The 23,121-nt window shown below is 38.3% G+C and overlaps 1 protein-coding gene and 1 long non-coding RNA gene across 7 annotated transcripts in view; one reads left to right on the top strand and one right to left on the bottom strand.

Annotated features, from left to right (window-relative positions):
* Nucleotides 1-12,385, bottom strand: part of depdc5 (DEP domain containing 5, GATOR1 subcomplex subunit) — a 32,387-nt gene extending 20,002 nt beyond the window's left edge. For 3 of the 6 annotated variants that reach the window (XM_051909112.1, XM_051909116.1, XM_051909111.1), the window contains exons 1-23: nt 12,008-12,384; nt 11,835-11,922; nt 10,798-10,844; nt 10,609-10,694; nt 10,406-10,489; nt 10,261-10,310; nt 7,963-8,032; nt 7,779-7,857; nt 7,629-7,690; nt 7,463-7,532; nt 7,294-7,366; nt 7,111-7,214; nt 6,301-6,375; nt 6,060-6,194; nt 5,919-5,980; nt 5,737-5,810; nt 4,319-4,388; nt 4,161-4,197; nt 3,954-4,074; nt 3,625-3,854; nt 3,333-3,533; nt 1,981-2,116; nt 1,786-1,883 (exon numbers count right to left, since the gene is read on the bottom strand). In XM_051909112.1, coding sequence (XP_051765072.1) covers nt 1,786-1,883; nt 1,981-2,116; nt 3,333-3,533; nt 3,625-3,854; nt 3,954-4,074; nt 4,161-4,197; nt 4,319-4,388; nt 5,737-5,810; nt 5,919-5,980; nt 6,060-6,194; nt 6,301-6,375; nt 7,111-7,214; nt 7,294-7,366; nt 7,463-7,532; nt 7,629-7,690; nt 7,779-7,857; nt 7,963-8,032; nt 10,261-10,310; nt 10,406-10,489; nt 10,609-10,694; nt 10,798-10,844; nt 11,835-11,922; nt 12,008-12,155 — 2,200 coding nt within the window. In that variant the 5' untranslated portion in view covers nt 12,156-12,384. Of the gene's footprint in view, nt 1-1,785; nt 1,884-1,980; nt 2,117-3,332; nt 3,534-3,624; nt 3,855-3,953; nt 4,075-4,160; nt 4,198-4,318; nt 4,389-5,736; nt 5,811-5,918; nt 5,981-6,059; nt 6,195-6,300; nt 6,376-7,110; nt 7,215-7,293; nt 7,367-7,462; nt 7,533-7,628; nt 7,691-7,778; nt 7,858-7,962; nt 8,033-10,260; nt 10,311-10,405; nt 10,490-10,608; nt 10,714-10,797; nt 10,845-11,834; nt 11,923-12,007 lie in introns of all 6 variants that reach the window. The other 3 variants (XM_051909114.1, XM_051909115.1, XM_051909117.1) reach the window with 2 other exon arrangements.
* LOC127520703 (uncharacterized) overlaps nt 8,052-23,121 on the top strand; it is a 269,016-nt gene continuing 253,946 nt past the window's right edge. Inside the window, exon 1 of the long non-coding RNA XR_007932181.1 lies at nt 8,052-8,449. This is a non-coding gene — a long non-coding RNA (uncharacterized LOC127520703). The remainder of the gene's footprint in view (nt 8,450-23,121) is intronic.

Below are 23,121 nucleotides of genomic sequence, written 5' to 3' on the forward strand. Positions count from 1 at the left end.
AAAAATTCAAAAAAGAAATATGCAATGCTAAAAACGTGAAAAGTGGTTATTTTAAATACTAAAACCACCAGTAGATGGCGGTAAGTCACTGTCTTAATGTGTGAGGCATCGAGTCATTCGTTCAACGAAGTGGCTTTATTTATGAATGAATCAGTGAATCATGACTTTCACGAACGATTCGTTCAAAGCCGCAGATTCGTTCTCGAAACACCGCTGTGTTGCAGTTCTGCCGTTGCTGTCGTTGCAAAATAGAGCAAAATACTGACAATACTGTGAAGAACATCACTTAATATTACCCTTTTGTTTGTTGAACTGTTGTGTGGACATTTGGATTTGCATTCTTGCTCGTATAATATTAATATTAACTCACAAAAGGTAGGCTATGTTTTGTATCAAGAGTTTGAATCTTAAATTGATCTTTATGCACTTTTTGTGCCAGGCTATTTGTTCTTCATGCTAGTAAGTGCTAAATCTGCAGGTACATTGTCAAGAACGGCAGTAATGTAGCACGATTTGCTAAGGACAGCAGACTCTGCACCCATATGCGCGCTGCTTATGTGGAAATGGACGCTGTCAGATTTGACCGCAAAAGGTGTGGTATTTTGATTGGATGTCATGTAGTTACGGCATTGTGCCTGTTAGAAAATACATGATCGGTTTTAATGTTATTTTAAGGTAGGGAAGAATTAAATGAACGGCAAAATTTTGTTTGCGTACCCCCTCTGTCACCTCACGTACCCCCAGGGGTACGCGTACCCCAGTTTGGGAACCACTGTGCTAGGTAAAAACGTCAAGAAACAAGATATTCAAACAATAAGACTGTGTTGAACTATATAACAATGATTAGTTTTCTGTCAATAAAGGTATCCAAACAGTTGCTCACCTGTCTAATAAAATATTAATATTAAATCTAATATCTATTATTAATGTTGCTCACCAAGGAATTTGACTGAACTTGAGCAATTCTGCAAGGAAGAATGGGCAAATATTCTAGGTGTGCAAAGCTAGTACAGACATATCCAAAAAGATTAATGGCTGTAATTAAAGCAAAAGGTGGCTCTATGAAGTATTAAATCAGGGACTGATGACTTTTCCAAACCTGTTATTCTAGTTTTTTTATTATTTTTCAGAACTGTTGCTTTTTCTTTTATTACTAGATATTGTAAGGCAAAAATTGTAAATAAAGCTGAAAAAGGGTTTTTTTTTTTTTTTTTAAATGGGGTTTGATTTCAGGCTGTACGACAAATAAACTATTTCACACGGGTATGATGACTTTATATAGGCACTGTACTGTAAGTCAACAAAATATATAACACTGCTCTAGTGGTTTTTTGATATTTTAATCCAAAAATCTTACATATTGTGCCTTAATTCACTCCTTAACTCGCGTGTACTTTTAATTACACAAACAACCAGTCAGTAACTACACTAATTTAAGTCTCATGAACCTTAAAAGAACCTAAAAAGGAATGGCTCACAAAAGTAATTAATTCAAGAATCAGTCAGTGAGAATCAGCAGCATGTTTTTTGATTCACCTCAAAATAACAAGATTCATTTGTTTGGAAATTTGACTACACCACTCATGTTGTATATTTTTGATTCATAACAAAGAACCAAGTCATTTGTTTGGGAATCAGACTACACTTGCTGTGCTATATATTTTTGATTCACTACAAAGAATCAACTCATAAGAGTCACTCTAACATTCATATCATCATAAAGTGTCTAAATATCTTTTAGGGCCACTGTATAATAAAGAGGTTATGTAAGGGAAAGTAATGCACCAGTGCTGTTGCTACTAGCTGGGCTTCCAGATACATTGTCAGGAACTCCGCTGATGTACAGTCCATTCTCTCCTGCATAACGTGACGCTGTCCGCTTGCTATAACACACATTTACACCATTATTAGACTCTCACTGTATCATGTTGCTTCATTTTTCTCTCCAAATAACCTCTCACTCATCTTTGCGTGACTGACCTTCCCGTGGCTTCGTGATAGGCCAGTTCCAGCAACTCTGCAGAGGTACGAGCTGGGTCTCTCTGCTCACTGCCCTGCAGCTCTGCCATGTTCTGTCGTGTCTGATGGTGGATCTGGATTGCCTCTCCAGAAGGACCTTGAACATCCATACAACATCATATAAAAACATGTAGAGAATAGACTCTAGTGACGGTTTAGTGGTCATTATGCATAATATTGACCAATCAGAATCAAGTATCATATGTATGTAGCAATTGTGGCCTAACGCCCGTTTCACGCTGCAAGCTTGAGCGGTGCTTGAGCAGCGCGTGAGAGTAACTACATCGTCACTGCAGCTGCAGACACACGAGTATTCACACTGGAAGCGTTTGTACAGCGTCTCAGCAGCAGCTCCAAGCTACATATAAAGTGAGCATTTCTTTACAAAGACAACTATAAATTTGTTTTTATAGGTTGGTCATTTATAAACTTGATAGTCTTGAAAGTTTGTTAACATGGGGAGGTGTACAACATTTGCATGTAAACGTAAAAAAAATAAAATAAAATAAATAAAAATAAATAAATAAAAGCCTTGTGTCATCCATAGCTTTGTATTTTACATCATCTGCCGCGTGCACGTTTACGTCTTTTTTTTACAGCGGAAAAAAAAAAAGAGCACAAACTCGTTTGATTTGGGTAGTGTTAGAGCCTATATACCCGTCTGTGCAATAACTAAAAAAAATGTTTATATATCACATTTTCTGGCTATTTTACTTTAGTTTTTTATAATACACCATACTTTCACCCAAACCGAATAATTAAAAACAAGTTTAATAGGGAAAATCTTCTATAAATATTTTTGATTCGTAATTTTCTTTTCTGACATACTCCAATTCTTGTTAAAATCAGAAGTGTGCTTTCACTTTAATTGAGCTTCACTGCTGCTCACGCGATGCTCCTGCTTGACACTCACGAGCTGCTCCTGCTCCCAGTGTGAATGCATCCATTGGTTAACATGCATGCCGGAAAAAATATGTACTGCTCACGCGCCACTTTTGCCTGCGGTGTGAAACCGGCGTAATGGTTAGAGAGTCGGACTTGTCACCCGAAGGCCGCGGGTTCGAGTCTCAGTACCGGCAGGAAATGTAAGTGGGGGGAATAAATGAACAGTGCTCTTTACCACTCTCATTACCCCTTGAGCACCTAACCCCTACTCGCTCCCCAAAAATGTCTGCCCACTACTCCGGGTGCGTGTTCAATACTCACTCCTGTGTGTGTGCACTTGGATGGGTGAAATGCAGAGCACAAACTCCAAGTATGGGACACCGTACTTGGCTATATGTCACTTTCACTTTCCACTATTTATCTCTTACCCACAGGAAACGTGTGCATCCAGCGGCGACGGTTGGAGGTGAGTTTCATAGGCATGCGTGAGGGGGCGAACGGGTTGATGAGGGCCCTCTGGGGTGTGTAACCCCCCGGCCGTACATGAAGGGTGGACTCAGCACTGCCCACTGTGAAGCGGCCTGGAGCACTGGAGTCCCTCTGGGATTCTACCATCTTTTCCAGCAATTCTGCAAAGATGAGACAGGCGAGAAGCAGCGAGCATCAACCAGATGTTTCTGTCTACCTCAACACACAGGTGTACTCTAAACGGTTCTGTACCTCTTGTGCAGCTTGTGTACCCGAGGGAGCTGCTGACCTCATATTGGCCCTGAGCCGGACGTGGGATGAGCAGGATGTTGGAGATGTGTCCCAAACTGTCATCTGATGCCAGGCTCCTCTGTTCATCTGGTCCTGTAGGCCTTGTTGGGGGAGAGTTGCCCACAATACCTCCACCGACATCTGATGAGGCCCAGCTTTTCCTGCTGGCTGACTCCCTGTCCCGACTCGACCTGACACACATGATCACAGGGTAACTGTTTAAACTGCCATATAAAGGAGGAAGTCGATCAAAAATGAAAAACAACAGGATTTTCATTTGTTTAATGTACCTGAAGTTGGTGGACCTCTGGGCTCTTGAGGGACCAGGAAGTCTGAAGACCTGAGCATCGTACGCATCATAGTCCACCTGGATCGGAAGGCTGTTCTCAGCATCTTTTGGAGCACCAAGAGCTGAGCAAGACAAATCCAGCTCAAGTCAATTCACGGCAAACCCATATACAACCTTAAACTACCTACAAGTGATGCAAATTACTTACAATGTTCTTTGCTGCTTCTGGCTTTTTCAGCTTGAGCCTTAAAATGAAAAGGCATCAGAGTGACAGCAGCTTCATTAGCAGTTTTACAAGCATCAAGTCATTCTTGTAATAACAATGTTACAAAGTCACGAGGTCAGTGGAAGTGTGATATTTCTAACCTTCTTTCCAGCCAGCTTGATCCGTGGTGTAAAACAGCTGCATGAGTTCTGGCTCTTTGATGTGTAAAAGCTGTAAAATTCACATTTATTATACTGAGCTTATCTGCATTAACCTGTGAATCTTTTAATGCTATGGCTGGGTGAAATGGACAAAAATATCATCACAATATTCATTTCATTCCATTATTGGGGAAGTAAATGCATTCCACATGTTTGTTAGACCTCAAGAATAAGTGTAATCAAACACCACAGTATAAGCTACCTTTTAATTTAAAGCCCCATGAAATCCGATCCCAACCCCAAAAATTCTATTTTCCATTTTATTTTTTCTGAATTCTATGTTGCATGATTTATTACAAATTTATCATCAAAACTGGTGTCCAATGAAATGAATTCATAAAACTTTAACAATTTAAATAATAATCTTTTAAAATGTAATGAAAATATAACAATTAATTTACAAAACATTGCATTTTTATTTTTTTGTCAAATAAGGTGCTGCACAGCAGAATTGTATACTGTATAAATTAAAGGTGCAGTAAGTGATTTCTGAGAAACGCTGTTCAAAGTGGATTGGACCGAGCAGCACAACACACTTGTAGCCGATCAGCAGTAGGGGGAGTGTCCACTCATGATGGGGGAGGAGAGAGAGTGAGCAAGAGGGAGATTTGAAGAAAGACTGTAGAAAAAGAGATGGCTGAGAGATATTACAAAAGAGAAAAGCTCAGAGGAATATCACAGGGAAAAAGAAGGGTTATGATCAGGCAATATTAATGACCTTTAGTACCCGCGTTAATATTAGAAAAGCTTTCCAGCACTGGAGAGACCTGAAAGGCCTGAAAATGGACAGCGAGGTTGGATAACACTGGTTTTGCTGTTTCACAGTACCAAGATATACTGTTGTTGTAATGTTAGCTATAGTAACAGGACAGTTTAGTGTGTCGTTTGTCTGGAGCTGGTGTGCTGCTGGCAACTAACAACAAACTCTTGCTTGTATATACTCTTGTGTTCTGTATGTTCATTTCTTGTTCTTCCTTGACGTTCATCATCTTCGCTTTATTTTCATGCATTATTTTGCTTCACTTCAGCTATGATAAAGAGACATCCACTCTTGCATTGCGTGTTTGTGCATTTACTGATTTCAAATATTAACAGTGTTTCTCAGATATCACTTTCTGCACCTTAAAACATAAATGAAAAAAAAAAACTGATGTAATGTAATGTTTTAATAAAATACATTAATATTATTATTAATATTGTACTATACAATAAAAATCTCTATAGATGAAAAAAATGCTGAAAATGGGTGAAGGGACACCAGCCCATATCAATGACACTCAAAAGTGGGTAACTTGGGCCAGTAAGCAACCACCTAGTAACCACCCAGTATACCCTAGTGACCAACTCTCAAATCTCACCTGTGGTTGATCCAGTGAGGCAGGTTGTAGTCATCGCCAATTCTGGAGTCTCCATGCACTGTGCGGTTATGTAACTAATAGAAATAATACAAAAATGTTTTTTTTCACCCCATTTAAAGGTACTAAAACATTCATATCTGATTTTATGCTCAAATGTCAAACCTAATATGATGTTTGCTAACCTTGAAGAGAGGAACAGCATGGAGAGGCTGCTCTCCCATGCATACCAGATCTACACCGATGCCTGTTAAGAAGATACCGTACCATTAGCATCCACTGCAGTGCTACAAGACAAACAACATTTGTACAGCGCACTCACTGACCATTGTCGATCATGCGCTGTTTGGTGAGGATCATGAGCAAGCGGTCCACCTCGAACACGCCCACTCCTGGAGTAATGACCACCGACATCTGACCCGTACGATCAAAGTTACGGTTGATGTAGTGCTTATCAAAAACTAAAAGAGATGAATCAGGATGCTAATATCAAGACAAACAGCTCTACCCAAGTGCCAAGGGTAAAAGACAATAGACATGCAATGGACTAAATACACAAATACAAACCATTGAAAGATAAGTTTATAGCTTCCAGATAATTTCCCTGAGCAGAAGTGGAATTATGCCCACATGGGTATCCATCTGCAATATTGAGACAAGAACAAAAATATGTATGTCAATCTGCTAGTGCTAGTTCACAGAATTGCAATAATACCATATTCAAAACACACAGATAAGATATTATTCTTAGAACATGTTATAAGAAGATATTCTAAGATCTTTTAAAGAAATTATTACTTTTATTCAGAAAGGATGCATTCAATTGATCAAAAGTGACTTTTATAATCTTACAAAAGATTTCTTTTTCAAATAATTGTTGTTGTCAAATAATTACTGTCTATTTATCAAAGAATTTTCAGAAATTCAGCTTTGACATCACAGGAATAATTAACATTAATAAATATATTCAAATAGAAAAGAGTTATAAAAGTTATTTTAAATTGTAATAATACTTTTTACAATATTACTGTATTTTTTAATCAAATAAATGCACCCTTGGTGAGCATAAAGCCCAAAATATACTTCGGCCATCCGTGTTCTGCGACGGTCTTCGGCGTACTGTCCGTGTGATGTAATTTTAGTCAGTATTCGTCATCAAGAGGGTCTGCAGATGTCTGTGCACACCATCCGCGTTTAGCCCAATTTTTGTATCTGCGTGGACTGTGTGCATACAACAGTTCATGTGCGAGTGACCTGTGCACTTGAAAACAAAGTCCACTAGCCCAAACGCCTTTCCACGCTCATGGCCAAAGGCCTGCACACTCAACTGTGCTTGAGACGGAGCGGAATGCATTTGGATTGCATTTGCATACGCACCTGCTACTTTAAGACGCACCAGCACAGGATACTGTATGAAAAGCTTCTTAATGGTGATGAGCAGAGACGTCCACTCATCACGTCTTTCATTCTGGGCCACCACTCTGGAAGAGAATGAAAATAAGGACTGCTGCTCAAACCAGTAGAAAGCTGCAAGTCTTAATGATTAATGAACTTCCAAACCTGTAGAAATCCTCATAATACCGCCCCTCATGGTCTTGTCGGACTGATGCTCTTTGCATCTCTGGGAACTCATCTACATGAAGAAAGACACGTAATCAATTATTATGTTATCAATTATTAATATTCAAATTATACGACATAGGCAGTGTTTTAAATATGAATCATTTACCCAGTGATTTGGCCGAGTAGAAGGTACGAGAGAACAGCACCACTGTAACCTCATGACTGCAGTTCTTCTCCTAAAATTATTGGCTACATGTTAACAACATGCCAGAAGGCCAATTATATAAGCAGCTATAACATTATTACTGGAAAGTGATGAAGTTGACACTCACTTTCCATTTGGCAAACAGATCTGAGAGGAAACCATTGACAGCTTTCTCAAAGTAAAGATCACCTGTGAATGGAGACAGCAGCTTATATGATTTTATATAACAGATTTATTCTTCAAATATACATAATAGTAAAAAAAAAAAAAAGTTTACCATAGATATCAAAGTCCCACATCTCACAGCTCATCTGAATGAATATATAAACCATCGCAGAGGTGGATCGAAACACCACCTAGGTGGAGAAAACAGTCACGACATGTGGGGAAAAAAAAAAAAAAAAAAAAAAAAACAGTGATGGATAATAACACTAACTGCATTTCCAAAGAGACAGTCTTACCCTTGTATCTTCGCTAATGTAGCCACAAGTGACCTTCTCTCCTTTAACCCACAATTCACTGGCCTGGGCCCTGAAATCATGATAAAACAATTTTTTTTTTTTAGTTATACATACAGGTGCTGGTCATATAATTAGCATATCATCAAAAAGTTGATTTATTTCACTAATTCCATTCAAAAAGTGAAACTTGTATATTATATTCATTCATTACACACAGACTGATATATTTCAAATGTTTATTTCTTTTAATTTTGATGATTGTAACTGACAACTAAGGAAAATCCCAAATTCAGTATCTCAGAAAATTAGAATATTACTTAAGACCAATACAAAGAAAGGATTTTTAGAAATCTTGGCCAACTGAAAAGTATGAACATGAAAAGTATGAGCATGTACAGCACTCAATACTTAGTTGGGGCTCCTTATGCCTGAATTACTGCAGCAATGCGGCGTGGCTTGGAGTCGATCAGTCTGTGGCACTGCTCAGGTGTTATAAGAGCCCAGGTTGCTCTGATAGTGGCCTTGAGCTCTTCTGCATTGTTGGGTCTGGCATATCGCATCTTCCTCTTCACAATACCCCATAGATTTTCTATGGGGTTAAGGTCAGGCGAGTTTGCTGGCCAATTAAGAACAGGGATACCATGGTCCTTAAACCAGGTACTGGTAGCTTTGGCACTGTGTGCAGGTGCCAAGTCCTGTTGGAAAATGAAATCTGCATCTCCATAAAGTTGGTCAGCAGCAGGAAGCATGAAGTGCTCTAAAACTTCCTGGTATACGGCTGCGTTGACCTTGGACCTCAGAAAACACATTGGACCAACACCAGCAGATGACATGGCACCCCAAACCATCACTGACTGTGGAAACTTTACACTGGACCTCAAGCAACGTGGATTGTGTGCCTCTCCTCTCTTCCTCCAGACTCTGGGACCCTGATTTCCAAAGGAAATGCAAAATTTACTTTCATCAGAGAACATAACTTTGGACCACTCAGCAGCAGTCCAGTCCTTTTTGTCTTTAGCCCAGGCGAGACGCTTCTGACGCTGTCTGTTGTTCAAGAGTGGCTTGACACAAGGAATGCGACAGCTGAAACCCATGTCTTGCATACGTCAGTGCGTAGTGGTTCTTGAAGCACTGACTCCAGCTGCAGTCCACTCTTTGTGAATCTCCCCCACATTTTTGAATGGGTTTTGTTTCACAATCCTCTCCAGGGTGCGGTTATCCCTATTGCTTGTACGCTTTTTTCTACCACATCTTTTCCTTCCCTTTGCCTCTCTATTAATGTGCTTGGACACAGAGCTCTGTGAACAGCCAGCCTCTTTTGCAATGACCTTTTGTGTCTTGCCCTCCTTGTGCAAGGTGTCAATGGTCATCTTTTGGATAACTGTCAAGTCAGCAGTCTTCCCCATGATTGTGTAGCCTACAGAACTAGACTGAGAGACCATTTAAAGGCCTTTGCAGGTGTTTTGAGTTAATTAGCTGATTAGAGTGTGGCACCAGGTATCTTCAATATTGAACCTTTTCACAATATTCTAATTTTCTGAGATACTGAATTTGGGATTTTCCTTAGTTGTCAGTTGTAATCATCAAAATTAAAAGAAATAAACATTTGAAATATATCAGTCTGTGTGTAATGAATGAATATAATATAATATACAAGTTTCACTTTTTGAATGGAATTAGTGAAATAAATCAACTTTTTGATGATATTCTAATTATATGACCAGCACCTGTATACTACTGTTCAAAAGTTTGGGATTGGTAAAATGTTTTAATATTTTTAACAGTCTCATGCTCACCAAAGCTGCATTTACTTGATCAAATATACAGTAAAAACAGTAATATTGTGAAATATTATTACCATTTAAAGTAACTGTTTTCAATTTTAATATATATTAAAATGTAATTTATTCCTGTGACGTGATTTTTAGCATCTTTACTCCAGAAATCATTCAAATGCTGATTTGCTGCATTTCTTCTTATTATTATTAATCTTTAATACAGTTTTTGCCATTATACACTTTATTTCAGTATTCTTTGATGAAAGTTCAAAAGAACAGCATTTATTTGAAATAGAAATCTTTTGAAACATTACATGTCTTAACTGTCACTTTTGATCAATTTAACGTCCTTGCTGAATTAAAGTACTAATTTCTTAAAAAAAAAAAAGAAAATCTTGCTGACCCCAAACTCTTGAATGGTTGTGTATGTTATATACAAGATAATACTTCTGTCTGCAGAATACTTGAATTGACCAATCACAATCAAGTATTACAGACTGCCTATAATAATGGATGTTACCTGATTCCTGCAAACTCTACTTTCTGTGTTACATACGCACATGTGCTCACCTGAAAGAACATCATGGAGTCATTAAGACCATTGCAAGGCATCAAAAATTAATATCTCATTTTTACTACATCTCATTTCTGCAAATTCTACTCACTAAGCTCTTCTTCAATCTCCACATGTCTCCTCGTCCAATATACTGATCTTTGAAGGTGAGCTCCACCAGATCCAAAGTCACGTCCTGTTAAATTTCAATGGAGTATTTAGGTAACAAGGTATGAGAGGCTGTGCTATATTGTGAATATAGTCTCTAAATAAATAGTAGGACTGTGCAATAAAGACTATTTCTGTGTAAAATACCTTTGGATCAACAATATTGATGATGACGTCCTGGTAGGCGCGAAGCTTGAAGGCCTGAGCCACTGTCTGATCTACACTGATAGTTTCTGTTTGTGGACAAATACACTTCAAAAAATTAACACTGAGATGCAGCTGCTTAACAGTTACTAGTACAGAAAATTAAGCACTAATTAGTAATTTAAAATTCACCTTTCTGCAGGTCTTCTTTTAAACTCTTGACCTGCAGCAGCAGAGGACTAATACAAAGAGATTAAACATACAAAATTATTATAAAGAAACATATTAACTTACAATACATTATACAATATTGTATAATATACAAGACAATCAAAGAAATACTGAGACAAAATAAGACTTTTTTATTCTAAATTTTTTTCACAATGCAGTTTCATTTCTGGCGGTCAAAACAATTGATTTTTTTTTATGATGTTTTTGAAAGAAGTCTCTTGCACTCACCAAGGCCGCATTTATTTGACCACAAATATGATAAAAACTGTAATATTGCGCGTTATTATTACAATTTAAGATATCTGTTTTCTATCTGAATTTGTTTTAAAATGTAATGTATTCCTTTTGATGCAAAGCTGAATTTTCGGCATCATTACTCCAGTTTTCGGTGTCACATGATCCTTCAGAAATCATTTATTATTATTATCAGTGTTGAAAACAGTTGTGCTGATTAATATTTTAGTGAAAACCATGATGCACTACCATAGATAGATCTTTTAAAAAAATAAATATCAATACTTTTATTTGACAAGGACATTTTCAATTGATTCATGAGACATTAAAGACATTTATAATGTTACAGAAGATTTCTATTTCAAATAAAGACTGTTATTTTTTTAACTTTCTATTCATCAAAGAATCATGAAAAAAAATGTATCACAGATAAGAAATGTTTCTTGAGCATCAAATCATATTAGAATGATTTCTGAAGGATCATGTGACACTGAAGATTGGAGTAATGATGCTGAAAATTCAGCTTTGACATGACATGAACATATTGCATTTTAAAATATGTTCAAATAAACAAAAGCTATTTTAAATTCTAATAATATTTCACAATATAACTGTTTTTACTGTATTTTTGATCAAATGAATGCAGCCTTGGTGAGCATAAGACACTTCTTTCATAAACTTTTAAAAACCTTCACAACTCCAAACTTTGACCGGCAGTCTATTTCTGTGAGATTGACCTGAAATCACCAGAAAGCTCCTCTCACCTGTACTCATCATTTGGATGTGCAATCTCAACTATATCCCCCAGTTTAACCTGAGGAAAGACTTTAGGATTCATCATCAACTCGTCATCTGTGGAGAAACAATGAGTGTTGAGAGATGCATGCAAAAACACAAGCCAGCTAATTCAATTTTTACGTTTTAACAAAATTCTTACCACTGCCTCCAAAGCCCTTCTTGTGCACCACAAGCTTGTATGACTTGTTTGCCTTCATGGTAACCGTCATTGTTGTCTTAAGTTGTACATCCACACACACATTTACATGGAGAAAAATATCCAAATTAGGAAGCACAATCAAACTCATGACAGTCCGTCATCTTGCTTTTTGTTTACAAGTCGCGTGACGCATTTCTTCCAGGACGCTCTGCAAAGACCTTTTCATATTGTAAGACCCAGGTTTATGAGACAGAGGGTCGATATTTAATTATAAACTGACGGTGCATAGTTTAATACATATCTTCCAAAAATAATGTAACATTTGCACTGTCTTCTGAACTAAGTGAACAGTGGCTTCTTCGGCTTTACAATACAGAGGTGGACAGCGCCGCATAGCGTGCTGGAGATTCAGAGTCATAACTAAATCATATATAATATAATATAATATAATATAATATAATATAATATAATATAATAATTAGGGTTGGGTACCGAACTCGAACGCACCGGCTGAATTACGTCGGTACTACCAAGCACCGATTCACATTAAATCAATCGGTGCCAAATTCCGGTACCTTAGAACCAGTGGCGTGCAGTGGTGTTCTGAAATAAGGAGGCAAATTTTTTATTTATTTATGAATCAATGTAAATTCATGTGCATTACTCTTAACGTTGACACATCTTCCTTGTTAAATGAACATTACATTAGGCTACATCAAAAAAGAAGAAAAGAAAACAAATACAATTCTATTTTGTAATTTTACAGTATTGTAATAAATGTTCTATTTATCAAAACCAAGTCAATCTCATCCAATTAGTGTTTTAAGCATTTCTACATTCATTCCAACATAATAACTAAAGGCAATAATAATTTAAACATGAATATATTTTATTTGTGTATTGATGTTTTTTTTTTTAACTTAGGCTATTTTGGATCATCAGTCATGCTCCGTAAACACCGTCTGTCACAGACACGAATTGTATTTTTAATTTCACCAAGCTGATTGCACTAAAAACCCCCGCAGTCATCATGCTTTCAGTCCATTTCAAGTTTGATTTTGACATGACATAAAGCGGTGATATCTAACTGGGTGATCTGTTTACTTACTTTTCAATTAGTCTTCCCATTGACGCCAATCATTTGTTCATTCAAACTGACGCGCGGAACGTGCACGTAAACAAGAGGCGGGATTTATCGCACAAACCAATCATATCCAATCATATACATACATATACATATACATATATATATATATATATATATATATATATATATATATATATATATATATAGATATATATATATATATATATATAGATAGATAGATATTAACAATATTGGTTTTTGTACTCTAACTCAGTCATATGTTTTTGTATGACCTGCTTGTGCCCCACTGAGAGTTTAGTTTAGAGGTAGCAGGTTAATGCTTACATTCTTTTATTACAAAACATAAGTTTTCCTGTGAATCACTTTGTAGGGATTTGTACAAAATTGCAACTTTGTAAAATACATATATTTGTAAATAGAGTTGTCAAATGAAGCTGAATTAAAATTCATTTTAATATGAAGGCTGTCCAGGACAACTGTCCTGATATCATAATAAATAAATAAACCTCATTAAAAGAGAAAAATCCTTGATAAGAAAATAGTAGTTTGACAATCTTTACTATTTATAATAATACGAATAATATTTTAACAACACTTCTTATTAATATCTGAAAAACTTACTGAAAAATCAAAGTCACGTGGTCCAACCAACATGCAGAAAAAACAAAACAGGAAATGACATCATAGAGAAGACCTCTGTGGAGCCTCATGACTTTTGCGACTTATTACACCCTGAACTAACTTTGGCTTGTCATAAAAACATCAAATTATCTTATATTTTGAAAGACTTATTGACCTTGAAGCACAGTCTTTTTTTATTTTTTTTAAGACTTTATTGGACATTAATTACATAAGTAGTATTAAGTGTACCTTTGGTCAGTGTAATTTTGCTCTTTTTGATTATGTAAAAATTCCTTTTTATGCAGAGATGAGTCAAATATTGCATTTAATTCACTTCAGCTGTGATAAAGTATGCAATCGCAGCGCGAGCGTCACTACGAGAAGCAGAAAGTGTTCAGCTCCTTCCTGCCTGCATGCTGATACTCTCGCCGAACAGTTGCATCCAGCCAATGTTGAACACACCTATTTTCAGTGAAACACACGGCTCAAGTTCTAGCAGGTCTTGACTGCAGTTCCATATCACTTCGCCAAATGATTTCAGTTATCTCAATAGGTCCTTACAGCCTACAACCACAAAAGAACCAAAACCCACAACGACACCGACCAAGCAAATAAATATAGTAAACAATAGGATGAAAACGACAAATTATTGTCATGTCCTGAAAGCTCTCACACGCTCTCTCTCTCTCTTTCAAACGTACACACGTACTGTATCGTACAGACACACACTCGCACAGAAACGTTTGGTCAGCGCTGCTCTGATGAATTCATCAGAGTAAAATAGTTTAGCAACTTAAGATAGGCCTACATGACTCACCAGCAAGGTAATAACTGTGCGGTTCTTGAGATAAACTTATAGTTTCGCTATTAGTAGAGACACTGCTGCCATTAGAGACGCGCAGATCAGGTAGGCTAATTCACATACAGTGTCTCACAGAAATGAGTACACCCCTCACATTTTTGTAAATATTTTATTATATCTTTTCATGTGACAACACTTTTCTACAATGTAAAGTAGTGAGTGTACAGCTTGTATAACAGGGTAAATTTTCTGTCCCCTCAAAATAACTCCACACACAGCTAAACCGCTGGCCACAAAAGTGAGTACACCCCTAAGTGAAAATGTCCAAATTGAGCCCAAAATGTCAATATTTTGTGTGGCCACCATTATTTTCCAGCACTGCCTTAATCCTCTTGGGCATGGAGTTCACCAGAGCTTCACAGGTTGCCACTGGAGTCCTCTTTCACTCCTCCATGACGACATCATGGAGCTGGTGATGTTAGAGACCTTGCGCTCCTCCACCTTCTGTTTGAGGATGCCCCACAGATGCTCAATAGGGTTTAGGTCTGGAGACATTCTTTAGCAAGGCAGTGGCTGTCTTGGAGGTGTGTTTGGGGTCGTTATCATGTTGGAATACTGCCCTGCGGCTCAGTCTCCAAAGGGAGGGGATCATGCTCTTCTTCAGTATGTCACAGTACATGTTGACATTCATGGTTCCCTCAATGAACTGTAGCTCCCCAGTGCCGGCAGCACTCATGCAGCCCCAGACCATGACACTCCCACCACCATGCTTGACTGTAGGCAAGACACACTTGTCTTTGTACTCCTCACCTGGTTGCCGCCACACACGCTTGACACCATCTGAACCAAATAAGTTTATCTTGGTCTCATCAGACCACAGGACATGTGCAGCATATGGTCTGAGCACTGACAGGCTGACCCTCCACCCCTTCAACCTCTGCAGCAGTGCTGGCAGCACTCATACGTCTATTTCCCCAAACACAACCTCTGGATATGACGCTGAGCACGTGCACTCAACTTCTTTGGTCGACTGAGTGGAACCTGTCCTTAACTGAGTTAAACCGCTGTATGGTCTTGGCCACTGTGCTGCAGCTCAGTTTGAGGGTCTTGGCAATCTTCTTATAGCCTATGCCATCTTTATGTAGAGCAACAGTTCTTTTTTTCAGATCCTCAGAGAGTTCTTTGCCATGAGGTGCCATGTTGAACTTCCAGTGACCAGTATGAGAGAGTGAGAGAGATAACACCAAATTTAACACACCTGCTCCCCATTCACACCTGAGACCTTGTAACACTAACGAGTCACATGACACCGGGGAGAGAAAATGGCTAATTGGGCTCAATTTGGACAATTTTACTTAGGGGTGTACTCACTTTTGTGGCCAGCAGTTTAGACATTAATGGCTGTGTGTTGAGTTATTTTGAGGGGACAGCAAATTTACACTGTTATACTGTACACTCACTACTTTACATTGTAGCAAAGTGTCATTTCTTCAGTGTTGTCACATGAAAAGATATAATAAAATATTTACAAAAATGTGAGGGGTGTAGGGGAGCACGGGGCACAACCTAACGCGGGGTTAGTTGTAACACACGTGGTTTAAGTACTTCCACACACGCTAGCATGAAGAAACTTAGCGTATTTATTAGTTGCCATATCGACAATATATAGAGGAAAAATTGCGCCAAAATTAAAAAATCTTTGGAAGATATCACTGAACATTTATTTAACAATAGCAAAAGTAAATTTCTTACTTAAGCTAATTTTTCATCTATATTTTTTGTTTTTATTTAAAATTAGACAAATCTGATATTAATCTCCAATCAGTTGTTTAGCAGTTTGGGTAGTTCTTTAATGCTTCACTAACTATCAGAAGACACTAACCAGGTTTAAATTCCAGTTGCGCAGATAAGGTTCGTTGTAACACTGCGTTACAATGTGCCCCGCTATTAGAACTATGCTATTCTATACAGTTATGATACAACTGGCATAATCAACTTTTATGAATTTATGTTGATAAACTATGAAAAAAAAGGCGAATAAAGACTGAGAGGAAGAACCTGAACATCCAGAAAATATTATTTCAAGAAATGTTCAGCATTTGTACTGTCTTGTCTATTTATCTCGTGTTCTGTGAGAGCTGTGAGTGGAGGGAGAGGAGTGTTTTTGTTCAGCTCTGTGTTTTTCTGAATGTCTGGATATGTTTCTTCATCTGTTTGGGTGTATTGTTTTGACCAGTGCTGCACAGCTGTGTTTTACAGAGTGTTCATAGTCAAACTACAAAATTATTTAAATTTGAAATTCTAAAAAAAATGCTATTATTTTCTATGAAAAAAAATAATTATTGTCATTTATTGACAAAATATTTTAGTTTGTCATGTATATTTTTTTAATTAAGTCAGATAAAATTTTTAGCTGTCATATGGTCATGTTACAACGTGCCCCACCTAGGGGGCATGTTGTCACATTTCACTTCCCTTCTTTCGGGGTAAATAAAGAAAAAAGTATACACTGTATTAATGAAACAAAGCCACATATTTGTACCAGACATGTGTGAAATTAATGTGGAACAAAAGAAATTCCCTGAACCCTAAGTAGATTTACACAAACTGAGAAAGTCAAAAAGCGTTAGGTTGTGCCCCGCTCTCCCCTACTCACTTCTGTGAGATACTGTATGCTGCTTATCCTCTCTCTCTCTCTCTCTCTCTCTCTCTCTCTCTCTCTCTCTCTTTCTCAACTGCATTAATAACTGTATCAACGGTATTATTCTGCTATCAAGGCTTAAGGACAAAGACCTGACAATTGTCTTGAAATACAACATCAGAACAGTGTCTTGAGGTGTGATAACTGTAAACGGAATAATTGACTCCGGGCCATTGAATTCTTAGAAAATATTGCACACCCGAATGCATTACCTCGGGTGTGCATTATTTTCTAAGTATACAACGGCCCGTCGTCAATTATTCCTTACATAATAGTGATATGTAGGAATTGCATAGCATGATCTATTTAGTATAATAATAAGATGAAGGCCATGCATAAGGTTGGGTGTTTATGACTTTAAGACCTTATATCTTAAAGATAAATGTTCATGGCCATGATGATATATGATTTTATTTCAAAGGAATTGTTGAGAAGCCAAAGATTTCTTTGTAAACCAGACCTTATGCTATATGATCTGTTTTTAACTTAAATCTGTGCATCTTTAAAGGTACCCTTACGAAAAAGAAGTATATTCAAGTGTGCAATTAGTGTATTTCTTTTAAACTAAAAAATTAGAAAATATACTTTCAGTCTACTTTTTATGTACTTTTCAGAAAAATACTTTATGTATGAATATACTTAAAACTAAACTTAAGTACTGTATACTTGACTTATACTGACAGAAAAGTCTATATTTGGCCAATACTTGTACTCAATCTTTTGATCAAGGTATACTTAAAAGTATAATTAAGTATTCTAAGTATACTTGTCTTGTAGTTGTGTTTACTCTTTTGAATGAGTAGCTTATTATATTAAATACTTTTTTTTTTTCTCACATAGTTTTACATACTGTCTTATAAACTTACATTGTTTGAACTCCCTCACTCCCATTGATCGTGAGCTGGTAGACGTTTTGACCTGTGCCACAGCCACGCTAAAGCTGAAGTGGTCTGTTGAGAAGGAGGAGCCTGCTCCTGGCAGGCTAGATGAGTGGTTCCTCCTGGGTCCTAAATGTCCCAAGCCCTTGAGCCTTCCTTTTCTACCCGAGCTTCACGATAAGATTGTGAAATCCTGGAACAAATCATTCTCCGCTCCTGTCTTTTCGGCCCCAACACCTGTCACGCTAGGGTTGCAGTGTTCAAATGCATGACGAAGGAGATATATTCAAGAAATTTTAATGGAGAAATCTGAACAAGGAACAGGGAAAATAACCAGGAAAACAAACTACAAACTGGTAAACAATAATCATAATTAAGGTGACCATGACAACTAAGGAGTGGTGGGAAACTGAACAAAGGAACAAAGGAACCAATGAAAATCAAAGAGAGTTCAAAACAAACAGACATGTGATAGTATCCTCCCCTTCCCGGAAGGTGCGTCCTTGCGCCGTAATACATCTGAGGGGTGGAAGTGTGGGCGCCATGGAGTCTTGCCGGGAGGGTGAGAGTGAAGCCTCCAGAGCGGAGCCGGGAGCTCGGGAGATTAGGGTGGAGCCGGCAGTCCAAGGGGCCAGGGTGGAGCCGGCAGTTCAGGGGGCCACCAGGGCGGCGCTGGAGCCTCCGAGGGCACTGGAGACTCAGGGGACCATGGTGGAGCAGGTAGTTCAAGAGGCCATGGTGGTGCGGCCTCCGTGGCCTTGGCCCTGACCCCAGGTTTGGCCACTAAGGCCACCCTGGAGCGGGCTCATGGGCTGGAGTGGGCTCGTGGGCTGGATTTGATGTGTGTGCCACAAACAGACACAAAATTGTGGCCATAATGACCAGCGTTGCATGCTCTAAAGACTCTGGGGCTTGGTTAGACACAGGGACTGGAGCCAATTCAGAACTGAACTTGGGGACTGGAGTTCAGTTCTGACTAAAATGAGGTCTTCAGAAAAAAACAAATCCACCCAGTTACCTCCTCATCGTCTCTGGGACTGCGCAATTGAACTGTTACCAAACACAGCACCCCCCAAGAGCAAGGTATATCCATTAACATTCCAGAAACGCAAGCCATGGAGAAATACATTGAAAAAGCTTTAGAATCTGGTTTCATCCATCTTTCCACATCACCAGCGGCATCCAGGTTTTTCTTTGTTGAAAATAAGGATGGATGTCTACGCCCCTGCATATATTACAGTGGTCTCAACTCAGTTACCGGTAACAGGTATCCACTTCCATTAGTTCCCTCTGCATTAGAACAGTTATGTGAAGCCACCATTTTCACTTAATTAGATCTGCACAGTGTTCATAATCTAATTAGAATCAGAGAAGGTGATGAATGGAAGACAGCTTTTATCACCATCAGGGGGCACTATGAATATTCTGTTATGCCTTATGGCCTGGCTAATGCTCCGTCCATGTTCCAATCATTCATTAATGAGATTATTGCTTACATTGATGACATTCTGATCTACTCAAAGACATGTGAGCAACATATCCATCATATAAGAAGCGTCCTGTCTCGATTACTGGCTAACCATTTATATGTCAAAGCAGAGAAATGTGAATTTCACATCTCAAGTACCACCTTCCTTGGCTACAAGATCAGTCATAAAGGAGTGGAGATGGACACGGGAAAGGTCTAGGCAGTCACTGAGTGGCCACGTCCTACCACGTTAAAGGAATTGTAAAGGTTCTTGGGATTTGCTAATTTTTATAGAAGGTTTATCCATAATTACAGTTCTACCCAAAAGACTCAGAGGGCATGTGAACGTTTACATGGTATTTATTCCATAAGGTATTTACAGGTGGTAGTGAGCTACAATGTTTCATGATTATTTGTATAGAAAAGTTCTCTGGCGTAGGCACTGTCCTTAGTCCAAATCCTGGGTATGCAGATACGGCTGATCCTGCCTGAAGATGAAGGCAGGGGTGGAGCCAGCCCTCAAAAAGAAATTCGAATTGATACCCACCAGTTGAGGCTTTTCTTAACTGGAATTCCTATAAGAGCAATCGAAAATTAGTATTAAATTTTGTGACAAATGAATGCATAAATAGTAAATATTTATGAACAAATGACAGTATAAGCTATGGGCATGAGAGGCCACATTAGGCCGATTAACACACAAAAACTACATAGGTCATGTTACGTGAAAGGCTACTATAGGCCGGTTTACATAATCAGTCAATAATCAGTCTAACCTGATGGCCCCGATAGGCTGTGTGATAAATGATTGTAAAAGCTAAAGACATGAGAGGCTATGTTAAGCCAATTAACACAGAAAGACCACATTGTTCATAATACATGAAAGGCCGTTCATGTTACATTACCAATCAAACAAAATCAGTATCAACAAAATTCATCTTTGCACTGCATAAAAGAACAAAAAGGTGGCATTTAGGTATATTTACAGACTGTTTAATGAGGCCCAGAATTGGCATGAATGCATAAATTCATGATAATGATATGAGATTAATGTTTTAAATAGATGGTTTTGAATATAGAAATATTAAATGATTTAAATAGCTGAAATTATACTTTAACAATGAAACTAAAACCACCAGAAGGGGCGGAAAGTCACATTCTTTGTCACTGAATCATTCATACAATCAATTTGTTTCATTCAGGAACAAAGCAAGCGACTGTCTTTATGAATGGGTCATTGAATCATTCAGATTCGTTTGAAAACGCAGATTCATTCATAAACGAAACACCGCTGTGATTGCTCGGAGATGCGCTGCGGTTCAGCTGTGGTTTTGTTTGGAACTATTTTCGTTGACGAAATACAGCAATACTGACAATACTGTTCCTAAAATGTAAGTCACTTAATATTAACTTCATGTTTATTGAATTGTTGTATTAAACAAAAATCAATATTACCTTTGCAAACTTGCTTAATTAAAAAGCTGTCACTCATCTCAGTTTATCGCGATCTCACAAACTTCCCTTAAAATTAATGAAGTTGTCTACACTGCTCAATGAATCTCTTATTCACATTGTCTGAATTTTGTTCGTTATAATGAGAGGATTCACAAGCTTGCATAGCTCAGCACTGAACAAACTCCAGCGTTTTGATGAGTGGAATTTAACTTAAACGCCTCTGATTGGCCACAAATACGCACTGGAGTACGCAATATGCTGTTATTAGTTTTAACTGAGGGTGCACCCTCTAGCACCCCTGCAGAACTGGGCCTGTTCGGGTCAGTCGCACTGGTGCTCCTAAATACTTTTTCACAGTCGCACGCAGTAATTTTCAGGCGCAAATGCGACAATATGCCAATTATGTGAATAGAACGATGAAAGGCCATAATAGGCCAATTATGTAGAGGGCCATGATAGGCCGGGTTATATAAAACAGTAACAGTAGTCTTACCTGATGGCCTGATAGGCCGTGTAGTGTGAATGCCCCGATGGGCTGTGAAATGTAAAGGCCCAATGGGCCATGTAGTGTGGAAGCCCCAGCGGGTCATGTAGTGTGAATGCCCCGGCAGGCAGTGTAGTGTGAATGCCCCAGCGGGCCTTGTAATGTTAATGCCCCGGCGGGCAGTGTAGTGTGAATTCCCAGACAGGCCGTGTAGCATGGCTGTGAGAGGCTACATAAGGCCGATTAACACAGAAATACAGAAAAAACATGACCCATATAGGTCATGTTACGTGACGGGCCGGGTTACATAAACCAATAGTCAGTCTTACCTGAAGGCCCGATAGGCTGTATTGTGTGAATACCCCAGTTCAATCAATAGGTATGGGCGGACTGCATGTCAAATAGCCAATGCTATTTTCAGTACCGGCTGATAGGCTGGCCAAACCAAGGAGCATTGATGCTCACTATGGCTGCGTCCGAAATAGCTTACTCTCTTGAGCAGATACTTATTTTGAATAATTGCTTCACAACTGTTAAAAAATTATGTTTTATCTAATATGAGTGTGTGTAGTATGAATGTAATCTGGACATACTACATTCGCCATGCTGTTATTATCATGTGACCTACCAGCGTCAGTTATGTTGCTTCTCTGCCATTCACAACTCCTCTCCCGTGGCCTCATGGGATAGTGTTCATTGTATGCACACTTTAGATTTTTAGCCGGAAGCAGTAGGTCATCCGGGTACTTTTTGCCTACTGTGAATTCAGACATACTTCTTTTGTCACGTACTAATTTTCGCCTACTAGTAGGGAAGTATGTGATTTCGGATTCACTCTATGTTCCCTTAACGGAAGTTCTGAAGTGAGAAACATAAATCACGTGAGCCAACTCACCACACATAATGACATGTAATAGATGTTTTTTTGTTTTTTTTTTTAATGCAAACCATTATTTAATTATATTTCAGCATAAACATGCATCACTAGACATAGGCCCTGTCCACACGAACAGGGGTATTTTCAAAACTGCATCTTTTTCTATGCGGTTTGGCTGTTCGTCCACATGCAAACGCAGTATCCAGTGACTAAAACCAAACTTTTTTGAAAACTCCGGCCAGGGTGAAGATTTTTAGAAACTTTTTTTACAGCGTTGTCATGTAGACGGTGAAACCAAAGATTTTAGCCAGTGACATCGTAGTGCGCGCTGTTATCTCCTTTGTTTGACGTCAGATTGTGCGGTGCCCTGCTATCTCCTTTGTTTATGTGAGACGAGTCTTTGCAATGATGGACATAGCCAAAATATTGCTGCTAATAACTGTGCTAACAGGGCTTATAACATGTATACAGATACATGCACAATTCTCCCATTATATTGTGGAAAAGAGCCATCAGATTGCAATACTACGCAGGTCACTGCTTATGACTGTTTTTTTACTTTGAATGAATATGTCTCATTGTATTGTTCTGGTTTATGGAATTAATAATAATAGTAATAGTAATAAAATGCTTAAAAAAATGACAATGTTGTTAGCCTACTAAACCGGTAATAAACTTTTTCCAGGCTTCTGATTGGCCAACATGGCTTTTGACAGCGCT

The sequence above is a fragment of the Ctenopharyngodon idella genome, chromosome 10, assembly GCF_019924925.1.
Source record: "Ctenopharyngodon idella isolate HZGC_01 chromosome 10, HZGC01, whole genome shotgun sequence".
NCBI classification, from domain to species: domain Eukaryota; kingdom Metazoa; phylum Chordata; class Actinopteri; order Cypriniformes; family Xenocyprididae; genus Ctenopharyngodon; species Ctenopharyngodon idella.